General features: G+C 43.0%; 1 protein-coding gene across 1 annotated transcript in view; it reads right to left on the bottom strand.

Annotated features, from left to right (window-relative positions):
• Positions 1-12,325, bottom strand: part of LOC139405784 (ETS domain-containing transcription factor ERF-like) — a 47,425-nt gene that overhangs the window by 13,446 nt on the left and 21,654 nt on the right. The window contains exons 2-3 of the mRNA XM_071148207.1: positions 2,666-2,784; positions 1,599-1,833 (exon numbers count right to left, since the gene is read on the bottom strand). Of these exons, the coding sequence (XP_071004308.1) occupies positions 1,599-1,833; positions 2,666-2,771 (341 nt within the window). The 5' untranslated portion in view covers positions 2,772-2,784. The remainder of the gene's footprint in view (positions 1-1,598; positions 1,834-2,665; positions 2,785-12,325) is intronic.

Here is a 12,325-nt window from a genome sequence, read left to right as displayed (position 1 = left end):
CAAAGAGTTCCATCTTGGTTTCATCAGACCAGAGAATCTTGATTCTCATGGTTTGAGAGTCCTTTAGGAGCCCTTTGACAAACTCCAAATGGGCTGTCATGTGCTTTTTATTGAGGAATGGCTTCCGTCTGGCCACTCTACCATAAAAGCCTTTTTGTTGGAGTGCTGCAGAGATTATTGTCTATCTGGAAGGTTCTCCCATCTCCACAGAGGAACTAGGGAGCTCTGTCAGAGTGACCATTGGGTTCTTGGTCACCTCCCTGACCAAGGCCCTTCTCCCCTGATTGCTCAGTTTGGCCGGGCGGCCAGCTCTAGGAAGAGTCTTGGTGGTTCCAAACGTCTTCCATTTAAGAATGATGGAGGCCATTGTGTTCTTGGGGACCTTCCATGCTGCATAAATGTTTTGGTACCCTTCCCTAGATCTGTGTCTCGACACAATCCTGTCCTGGAGCTTTACGGACAACTCCTTTGGACTCATGGCTTGGTTTTTTCTCTGACATGCACTGTTAACTGTTGGACCTTATATAAACAGGTGTGTGCCTTTCCTAGTCATGTCCAATCAATTAAATTTACCACAGGTGGATTCCAATCAAGTTGTAGAAACATCTCAAGGATGATCAATGGAAACAGGATGCACCTGAGCTCAAAATCCTGTCTCATTGCAAAGGGTCTGAATACTTATGTAAATAAGGTATTTCTGTTATCTATTTTTATAAGTTAGCAACAATTTCCCCAAAACTATTTTTGCTTTGTCATTATGGGGTATTGTGTAGATTGATGAGGGGGGAAAAATGTAATCCATTTTAGAATAATGTGTAAAAAGTGAAGGGGTCTGAATACTTTCCAAATACAATGCATATCAGTATGTATCCACAACAAACGGTTGGGGCCCTCGCAATGATTTGTACACTTTTGCTTTGTGTGGCAATTGTGCCGCGGCCCTTAATTGAGCAATTAAGCTAGGCTAATCAAGAAGGCTAATTATGGCCCCAGCCAATTCATAACAATTAGACCCCTACGACAGCCCCCATTAACGAGAGGGCAGGGGAAACCAGGGAGGGGGGTAACAGTGTGTGTGTGTGTGTGTGTGTGTGTGTGTGTGTTGTCATTTGATTTGCATAAGCAAGTAACGAGTAGCGGTGGGATGTGGGGTAAATTCAATAGAATGATCGATCTATAGCAGAATAGGTAGCAGGGCTATAGTTTAAATGACATAGCAATGCGTAGAGTTTTGAGCCAAGTATTTCTGAGAAGGCAGAAGGACTTCATTTATTCTCGGTAGGTCTAAATCTAAGCTATTTTACATGGGGGATTAATTCCGAAATTCTTATTGAATTTTTTATATAGGGGTTTAATAGTGAACTTATCCATTTGGACATTGGAAAATAAAGTGGAATCGAGGGTATTGACATTTAAGGAAAAAACATCATATTTTTCTTTCCATTTTTACTGACATGGAGGGAGAAGATGAATGAGACACGTAGGACTTATATCCACAACAAATGAATACTGCTACTTTTTCTGGCTTCTTATACTGAAAAATATCTAATAAAACACACACATGCACAGGCACACACCCACACACACACAGTTCCTACCTTAGCGCCCTGCTCAACTTATCGTAGTTCATGTGCGGTTTGCATTTCCTGAGGCCCCACAGTTTGGCCACCTCGTCAGGGTCCTTGATGACAAACTCTCCATATTCCCCCTGCCAGGAAATCACACTCTGGTACTCCTCCTTCTGCAGCAGCTCCAGGATAAAGTGCCAAAGCTGAATCTGTCGCGAGCCGGGGCTCGACTCAGGCTTGTAGGCCCAGTCTGGGAAGGCAATGCCTGAGGAGGAGCAAGAGAGTGGGAGGATGAGATTGAGGCCCATTGGTTTGTGAATGGTGAGTGCTGGCCAAAGGGGCTAGCTGTCCGGATGACTGATGGAGTGATACAGTTAAGGGATGATGTGGTTAATATCATAGAGCATGCTTACAGCAATGTTGCTCTGTGGTACTACTAATGGCCTCTAGCTTGGACCCACTAGCTGGTCAGATAGATTTCTGCTCTCTTTCAAAGTTGATGGATGCTACTTACATTTTGATAATACTTGAATTCTAACTGCCTGCTGCCATACACTTCTAATATAATAAAATAGCTCATCAATTGAACAAAAATTCTGGCTAATTGCCTTGCAGAATAAGTAAAGAAACATGAATCCTAAGAAATTAGAAACGCTATTTGTTCACTGATGTGTGTGGTAAGTTTTTTTGTTATTCAAATATAAAAATGATCTTTATAATGCAGACTTGTTGGAGTATACATATTGACCATTAGAAAACACTAGCTATCAAAGGCCTGACATACTAAGCAGTAACACAGGGAAAAAGTATGCAAGGGAATACAGGTAAACCTACTACAAATAGGTACATAAAGGTTAAGCGGTAGGAATAAAGCATTTAGTTGAAGTGTAAATAAAGACAGTTTGGTAAATTAGCATCAAGGTTTTTTGTTGTCTATTTTATTCCTGCTGATAATAACATTGAACACAAAACATTGCACAGGTACAGCACTTTGTACATCTCCCCTTAGTGCATAACTGGTATCTGCCCTCCCCCAAATGCTAATCAAATGTTCCTCCACAACCCTAATAAAATCCCCAACTCCCCAAACCACGTACCCCGGCTTCCGCAAAAAAGTGCCCCAATCCTGCTTGCCTCACCTGGAGTCCAGAGGGCAGGGACAGGGGGGGTGAGCAACAGATCACTGACACAGTTACAGTCCATGCCTCCACTACACCTGAGAGATGGGGAGACAAAGGGAGAGAAGGAAAAATTCCAATTGAATTCCAATTACTTTTATTTCTTAGGAGAAAACGAAAAAGAAAGGTGAGAGTGAGGGATGAGTTAAACAAGTCTGAGGTGAGAGATGACATGCAGGGCAAAGGGCGAGGGATGGTTTTACACCGTGGTTTTGAGTCCCTTATATCAACGTTACATACAGTATATATCAAGAGCTTTTGTAGATCATGTGTTTATGGCGTGATCTAACAGGGTCAGAGAGCAGTAACTGATGCAATGTGGAGGACACCCCTACAGTATAGAATATGAGAAATTAAAACATCTCTTTTAAACGTGAAGAAGGCGCAGGATAATGAGGTGATAGATAGAAGCTGTTTTGATCAAAAAGTGGGAGTAGGGAGTAGTGATTCATTCCAAAATGGTTAGTGGTTTAGTGGTTATAACGGCTATATTGACAAAGACGTAACATGAAAGACTGATATATTCAATTTACAATCCATTAAAATAATTCATATTTGTAATACAATGAGTAGAAAATTACAAAAATAGAAACTAAAATGAGAACCAAGGCCAAGTAAGTAAAAACAAATAAAGCTGTATTTTCATATTTTCACATTACTAATACCTAAAATATGATCTGTATCGAATATGCCAAATAAATGCCCAAAAATTGGAATTGGGTTGGCTAGTGAAAAGCACAACAGGTGAATGTACAGAATAAATACATCCAGACATGTTTATTGGCCAGCAAACTGTTGATCAGCAGTCTTTCTGTCTGAACATTCACATCATTTTATTTCTGAGAAAATAATCTCAGAATATAGAAATTAAACTGTGAAATAGGGCGGCAGGTAGCCTATTTGTTGGAGCAGTGGGCTATAAATATCCGAGCTGACAAGATGAAAAATCTGTCGATGTGCCCTTGAACAAGGCACTTAACCTTCCTTTGCTCCTACTATGGCTGACCCTGTAATATGAGTGAATATGACTAAAGACAGAGTTGTAATTCTACTGTGCACATTAGACAACTGTGGGGGTGAATGGGGAAATACTAAGGATGTGCACCTGTCAATGTTAGGATAAAGTGAAGTGAGAGGAGTTCAAGAGATTGGATACAGTTTGGATATTACAGTTTCATCTTGGTTGTTTTACAAACCTCAAATGGAAAAGAAACCATGCCACTGCAAAAATATATTTAATGCTGGTCTCTCCATCTCTTTCTCTCTCTCTTTCCACTCTCTGTCTCTATTTAATTATGCTCTGTGAAATGTGGATTTTCCCTCCAGCATTGAAATGGTACGTGAATTATTGAGGTGTGTTTGTATAAATTATTATTACTAACTCCAGGCATTTCTCTCTCACTCACCCTCTCGCACTCTCACCATCTCACTCACTCTCACCCTCTCGCTCTTTTTAGTCTTTGGACTGTGGCTCATCCCGCTCTCTTCATCTTTGTGTTTTCAGACCTCTTTCTTTCTCAGAATCCACCGTCTGACTGCATATATCCTTTCTTCTTTTTCCTCTCTTCCTCATTTTCTTGTTCTCCCTGCGCCTCCTTTACTGCTCCTCCTTTACTGTCCCTCCTTTACTGTCCCTCCTTTACTGCTCCTCCTTTACTGTCCCTCCTTTACTGCTCCTCCTTTACTGCCCCTCCTTTACTGTCCCTTGTTTACTGCTCCTCCTTTACTGCTCCCTCCTTTACTGGTCCCTCCTTTACTGGTCCCTCCTTTACGGTCCCTCCTTTACTGCTCCTCCTTTACTGCTCCTCCTTTACTGCCCCTCCTTTACTGCCCCTCCTTTACGGTCCCTCCTTTATGGTCCCTCCTTTACCGGTCCCTCCTTTACCGGTCCCTCCTTTACGGTCCCTCCTTTACGGTCCCTCCTTTACGGTCCCTCCTTTACTGTCCCTCCTTTACTGCCCCTCCTTTACTGCCCCTCCTTTACTGCCCCTCCTTTACGGTCCCTCCTTTACTGTTCATCCTTGAGTGCAAACTATGTCTGTCACAAGTAATTCTCTTCACCTGTAACTAGCAACCCTATACTCCCTGTTCAATTATTTACTTAGACAACTATGCGTTCTGGGAAGCAGTACATTCAAAACAATTTTCCAGAGATTGTTGTGGAATTATTTCAACACCTTTAGAGGCTACATGTACAGTATTTCAGCAGTATTTAAGCATGTGTGAGACCTGACAGGCACTTCACTGAATTTCAAATTTCAACTATGTTTGCAACAATCTATGCCTCTACCTATTCCCTTGAGATTTGGGCCATTAATAGCACATCATCTTATCATTTGCCATAGACTCCTAAACCCCAGTCTGTACTCTCAGAGGACACACAATATGGGTGCTTTAGTACCGGACAAGGTCTACCTCTCTTTCCTCCTATGCACCTCCTCAAAATCTATACGCACCCATCTCCTATCTATCTGCCAGCCTATCTCCACAGTTGACTCCTCCCTTCCCTTTCCCACCTGTCCACTGTCTTCTCTCTCTTCCTCCCTCTCCTGTTCTGTGTGTTATGCTTCGGCACAGTAATTTTCCGTTTGATTTCGGAGGTAATGAATTTTTTACAAATCAAAGAGGAAGCCAGGCCCCCACCCCTCCATCCCCCCACCCCCGATCTCCCTCTCTCGCACCCCTCAGCCCCCCAGGCCAGAGAGGAGATAAAGGAGCCCCCATCATTTCCTTGTTAGTTTTGATTTGGGCAGCACAGGGCTTTCAAGTTCCCCCTATCACCCCCAGAAACATTATAACTAGCAGCACAGGGAATACTGCTCCTCATGCACACACACTGGCAGATACAGAGGCACACTGATAGACTAATGGAGTGTATACACACACAGACACACGTATATACTCTACTCACACATACCAACATCAGTGTACAGGTAGAGACTGATAATAATAGCACACACAATGAGGCGTTGTTGAAACAGTGGATACTAACTGAATCAATACACACACACATACATATTTATCGCAGGACTGAAAGATACAATTTTCATTGTTTACCAAAGATGGAGACAAAGGCTAAAAGATACTCACAAAGAGGTTTGCACGTAGCATTGAGGACGAGCCTATAATGGACCAAAGAAAAGACCGTAACTGATGGCCAACCAATACAACAGTATAGATGAAGGATTACTCTAATCACCAATAACAAAAAAGGCAGAGTGTGAGACATATTGTCCCAGTTTTACACTGGCAACTATTGTTCCACTGTTACACTAATACACCTATAACATGTGTCCTGGAACCCCATAGTACACCTGAACCTGTTCACTATTGAGCTTCTCTGTGAATGGAAACGTAGAATCAGATTATATATGGTAATGAACTGCAGTTCACTAAATCAGGTCTGACAGATGAGTGGGGACTTGGAACAGGGGTAAAGTGGGGACTTGGGTAAAGTGGAGACTTGGAACAGGGGTAAAGTGGGGACTTGGGGTAGAGTTGGGACTTGGAACAGGGGTAAAGTGGAGACTTGGAACAGGGGTAAAGTGGGGACTTGCGGTAGAGTTGGGACTTGGAACAGGGGTAAAGTGGGGACTTGGGGTAGAATGGAGACTTGGAACAGGGGTAAAGTGGGGACTTGGGGTAGAATGGAGACTTGGAACAGGGGTAAAGTGGGGACTTGGAACAGGGGTAAAGTGGGGACTTGGAATAGAATGGAGACTTGGAACAGGGGTAAAGTGGGGACTTGGAATAGAATGGAGACTTGGAACAGGGGTAAAGTGGGGACTTGGAATAGAATGGAGACTTGGAACAGGGGTAAAGTGGGGACTTGGAACAGGGGTAAAGTGGGGACTTGGAATAGAATGGAGACTTGAAACAGGGGTAAAGTGGGGCCTTGGGTAAAGTGGAGACTTGGGGTAGAATGGGGACTTGGAACAGGGGTAGAATGGGGACTTGGAAAAGGGGTAAAGTGGGGACTTGGGGTTGAGTGGGGACTTGGAACAGAAGAAAGACTGGTAATGGAGAGACTGTGGACAGAGAGGGAGCAGAGTGAAGAGTAGCAGCCAGAGATGGAAAGTGGACAGACTGACATTCTGGCAACATTTTGTCTCCAGTGGTGTCTAAAGATGGAAAAAGTGTAGGGTCTCAAAAAAAAAAAAAAAATATTATATATATACACATACATATGAAAAGAGCTACGAGTCTAGCCTCTCTCGCTCTCTGTTTCCAACAGATGAAACAAACTCTGTACATCTGTCTCATCTTTCTTTTTTGGTTGCCCCTGAAAATGCCCAACTGAACCCCCTCTCTCTATCCTTCTACCCCCTCTCCCTCTGTTCCTCTCTCTGGTTAGCTCTGACACTCTGGTCAGCCTCGGGGTGGAAGAACAGAGGGACTGTGGTATGGGTTTGTAAGAGGAGAAGGAGAGGGGGATAGGAGAGGAGGGAGGGAGGGAGGGAGGGAGGGAGGGAGGGAGGGAGGGAGGGAGGGAGGGAGGGAGGGAGGGAGGGAGGGAGGGAGGGAGGGAGGGAGGGAGGGCGTGAGGGAGAAGTGCAGGGGGTGGAAGACAGGACCTGCTGGCTGTCCAAATGTTAAACAGGAAGGTGGAGAGGTCTATGGAACAGACAACAATACAACTAGGATCAATGGTGGGAGAAATGGAGAGGGAAAATAAATAAACAAAAAAGAGGAAGAGGTAAAGAAGAGAAATTATGGAGAACTTGAAATGAGCCTGTAAAAATGACTATAAACCCAAACTGCTAAACCAGTTCAGAAACAAAAAAGAAGACCATACAATTTAGGCCCGAAAAGCATTGGGTGCTTGAAAACTATGGACCTTTTGGAGATATGTGTGTATGTGAATCGACATCACCAAACAGTCATCCCACTGGGAACAGACATCAATTCAAATTCTAGGCCCTATTTCACCTTGGTTCAACTTAATTGAAATTACGTGGAATCAACGTTGATTCAACCAGTATATGCGGGAAATAAATGGGGTCAAGTTTTGTATGTGAATCCTAATGATGACGATTTTATTAAGAAAACTAACTGGTGTGTTAAGTTATGAAGCTAAATTATTAATAAATATACAGTAGATTGGCATGTGGATGAGGAAGCGAACGTTTGGAAAACTTGCTCAAGTTAAGGAGATGGTGAAGGGAGAGTGTTGCATGTGATATGGTATCACCACCTTACAGAATACCGGCCTTAAGATACAAGACGGAAAATACGAAGAAAAAAAGAGGAAGAAAAAGTATCAATCGATAGGGATAAATTATTCATCGTCATTAATTATCGATCGCTCTCCGCTGCCGGCTCGTCCGCCAAGCGCCAGAGTTGAAAGGAGGGAAAGCGCGCTTTATTAAAACCGGCTCGAGCCTCATTGTTTCATGTCCCGCGGCAAAGAAAAAGCTCGAGCTTGGCTCTACCGGTGCCAGTGAAAAATCCACACAGACGCACACACACATTGCCCCCCTTTGCGATTTCCCTCTCTCCTTGCTTGCTCTCTCTCTCCCGACGCGTCTCCCGACGCGCGGGAGAGCTTTGGGGAGCCTGGTACGGTGTTCACGGGGCGGCTGTGTCTCGCGTGGATCGATGAGGGATCAATGGCTCGCGCTGACTAATAGCCAGAGAGCGCCTTTGATCTCGCGGCTGAGAGATCAAAACCTGCGCGAAGAGAGAGTGAAAGAGAAAGAGGAAAAGAAACTGCTCTGGCGAGCGGACCTTAAACTTCACACAAGCGGAGACACGCATATTCACGTCTAGTACACACAAAGAGACATGCGTACATACATGATTACGTCTACAAACATATATACGAAATATATTTCATGGTGAGGCAATTTCACAGAGTTTGATTAACAGCAAATGACTACTTCCAGATGCAAGGTGTGTGTGCGTGTGTGCGTGTCTGTGTGAATGGTTTGGTTTTACTATCCTTGTGGGGACACGAAGTTCGGACAAGTGCAGACATTTCGCTGATCCCCACAAGGAAATCGCTATTTTAGGTTTAGGGCTTATGTTTAGGGTTACAATTGGGGCTATGGTTAGGTTTACGTTTAGGGATTTGGGGTTAGGGTTGATGTTGACTCCTCCAGACAGGATAAGCCAGTGAGAACAGGAGAACCATCTGTTGTTGCTATAGAGCAGATGAGTGTCCTATGGGCTCAACTTCACCCTATCCTGAAGGTAAACAGGGAAGGTGTGTGTGAGAGAGAGAGAGATTTGAAAGATACCAAAAGCTATCAAACTTGTTCATTAAAAACAACTGTTTTATGGAAAAATCTGACATTTGAACATAATATTTTCTTCGTTGAACAGAATGTAGCCTACTTAAACCCTGCATTGTGGTTTGTCAGATTAGGGGATCAAAATGGCATTCAATTTAATTTAGTGTGCACCACTTTCAGCAGTGCCTGGTCAAAATAGTGCACTTTAAAGGAAATAGTGTGTAATTTCAGACACAGACAGTTATGGGATTCAGAGGTCAAAGTTCAGCAGAAAAACGACACCTTTAACTCCACCCTGCGAGACCAACACTGTACCTCCCTGCTTTCAACACCTGTCTTTAGATGCATTGTGATAAAAGCTGCCGTTGTCAATGATTTCACCCCATGAGGAGATGCACTTGTTACAGACCCTTCTTTCCTCCTTATCCTTCTCTTCCCTGCTCTCTACCCACCTCTCTATTTATCCCTCCTCCTCCCTGGTCAGTGAGTTACTCTCTCTATCGCTCTCACTTCCCGAATTAACCACTCAAGAAGTCACCACCGACTAAATCAATAGCTCATACATAAACCCTGCTATAATCACTCCCCCACTTGTCTGTCTGCCCCGCCCTCCCCGTCTCTCATCCCCCTCTCTTTACCCCTTCACTCTCCTCTGACACTCTTTTCTTCCTCATCCTCTTCTGTGTCTTGCCAAGTCACTCTCTTTATTTCTTCCTCTTCCTCTCCCCATTGTTCCATCAATACTGTATTGTATTACCCACTTCTAAATTCAGTCCCTTGTTTTGTTATGACTCTAAAGACTCCTACTCTCCCTCCCTCCATCTCCCATCTCCATACATACCTGAGCACCACACACACGACTGGCCTAACAGCAACATGAGAAGTAAAACAAAACAGCATATGCTTCTCCAACTGTCAATTAAACCAATTCGTGTCACACCTCTGAACGCTCAACTATAGATGACAACTTATCTCAGGTGCTTGTTAGCGCAACATTGTACTGGCGTGTAATACACACTAATGATCAACTGAACTGAGACAGGCCGTGTTTCACCGTGTTAGTGTGTCAAGGAGCCATCAATATTACATTATGTCTCATGTTTAACTATGAAACACAAACAGTTGTTTTGGGCTTAAAGATATTGTATTGCCAAAGGAGCCATGTGCAGACATCCACATGCACAAGGAAAAAAAACAGATTTTAAAAAATTACACACACCCCTCTCTTCCCTCCCCTCTCTTTCTCTCTCAAAGTCTTTGATTCGCGTGCGGTTTGATCTGTGAGAGAGCGAGTTTTGTAAACACATTTTTCACGATCATATAGCCATGGGCAAGGGGAGAGCGAGGCGAGGAGGAAGGGGGGCGGGAGTGGGAGCACAACACGCGGGGAAGGGGGAGAGGGACGTTTAATGAGCGCGCGAGATGGAGAGATGGACTGACAGACATGCATGCACCGACTGACTCAAATACCAAACCAACAAACGGAGGCACACACACCAGCAGATTGCCTTTGCCAAGTAAAGCATCAGAGGGACTGACGAAATATGAGGCAACACCGAGAAAAACAACTTTTATTTTTCATTATTGCTAAAAGATGACAATGTAGTCCCCAATTTCACATTTCCTGACATTGAATTCAACAAAGTCCGAATACAGCACGAGAGAGATAGATAGAGAGATTTCGTTGTAAGGGTCAACAACAAAAAACAGCTAAAAGCTGCAAACTGATTATGGGTAGAGAAATAACGGTGCTGGTGTGAGCTTAACTAATAAAAGGGCGCACCCTCATTCCATTTTCACTTCGTTTTAAAATGTTCTCCCAGACCGGCATCTGGGGTTCCTAATTCGTTTAGGTTCGATTGCTCCGGCAGTAATAGTGCTAACCCGTCGCCTCTGCCGAGTCCTCTCCACCGGACGCGCCGACCGGAAGAGACTCTGGATCGGTATCGGAATAGAGCAGACAGGCGCAGAGGCACAGACCGAGTCAGGCAGAGGGAAAAAAAAAAAAAATATCTGCAATGCCTTACATATCTATTTAGAAATAACGTTCAGCAAACTATATGAATACTAAATACAGGCATAATAACCATAATAATAACGATAATGATAATAATCGTTATAATAATAGAAAGCTATTAATATAATAATATTAATAACGCAATTCTAAGTAAATATATAGGCTAATATTGGTAAGCCAAAAATGTTTTTTTATGGCTATAATTACCTACATTACGCAACAAGAATGCAACTGAGAAGGCGAATGCTCTCCTCCATACTGCATTGGTGACCGAGCCGATACCATTTATTTCTAAACTGTTGTTGGTAACATTTGTTTGTATTTTAGTGGTGAGCTATGCTCATTCATTTCAAGCGTTTTGAAATACCCCTCATCGTTTATTTCTTCTAATAACACTCCCCGCTCAAATCCCTCGCGCCAGTCATTAAAATGATATTATTTTCATTTCTCCGTTACTTGCTTTTTACTGCTTTTTAAAAAGAAGAATAGCTGGAAGGAGTGAAGTTGCTTGTCAGTATGGTAAATTGAGGAGGTGTGTGTTTTTTTCCTCATATTTACTTTCTTCCTTCTCGCTCTCTCTCTCTCTGTCGGGGGAATTGTTCTCAATGTCCACAAACACATCGGAAATACCCGCCGGCCCCAACAGCATCGATTTCTAATTAGACGCCATGATAATCGTCGGAGAGAGAGATGAAAAAAGGAAAAGAGGAATAGCGAGATGGGCTAAATAAATATATAAACGAATTAGACCCAGGATTAATTGAATGAATATGAGCTTTAAGAAATAATGAATGGTGGATTTATATATAGCTCGCCAAAATGCTTGATGGACTAAGGAAATATCATGAAGGGGTAACAACCAAGGGACCAATTGTAATAGTGACAGGATGACAACAAAGTATCTTTAATAACGCGGTTCCCTAATATGTTTTCATGGCTCTCTACATACAAAAAACTAGCTATGGTAAAACATGAACCCTGAAAATGACTGGTCGGGATAAAGAACACCGTGGTCACAATGACATGTAGTTAAACCACCCCAACCCATACAGTGGAAGAAGCATGACATCAAACATACACTATATGATAATGGTAGCTATTTATTTCCAAATCACCCAAGATATTTGAATTCGGGCAATGCCGATGCCATGTAAAGTATAGAAAATAATCATAACAAGAGGTATTGGGTAAACTTAGTTGTTTAGTTCATAATGGTTCATATGAAAAGGCAACATTGGAAACTAAACTTGAACCTAAAGGCACAACTATTGAACATCAAGAACTTCCGTCTTCCCTAAATCTCTGTCTCGTCTTCCCACTACCTCGTTC

The sequence above is a fragment of the Oncorhynchus clarkii genome, chromosome 3 (genome assembly GCF_045791955.1).
Source record: "Oncorhynchus clarkii lewisi isolate Uvic-CL-2024 chromosome 3, UVic_Ocla_1.0, whole genome shotgun sequence".
NCBI lineage: Eukaryota > Metazoa > Chordata > Actinopteri > Salmoniformes > Salmonidae > Oncorhynchus > Oncorhynchus clarkii.
This window is presented reverse-complemented; position numbering and strand designations above follow the sequence as displayed.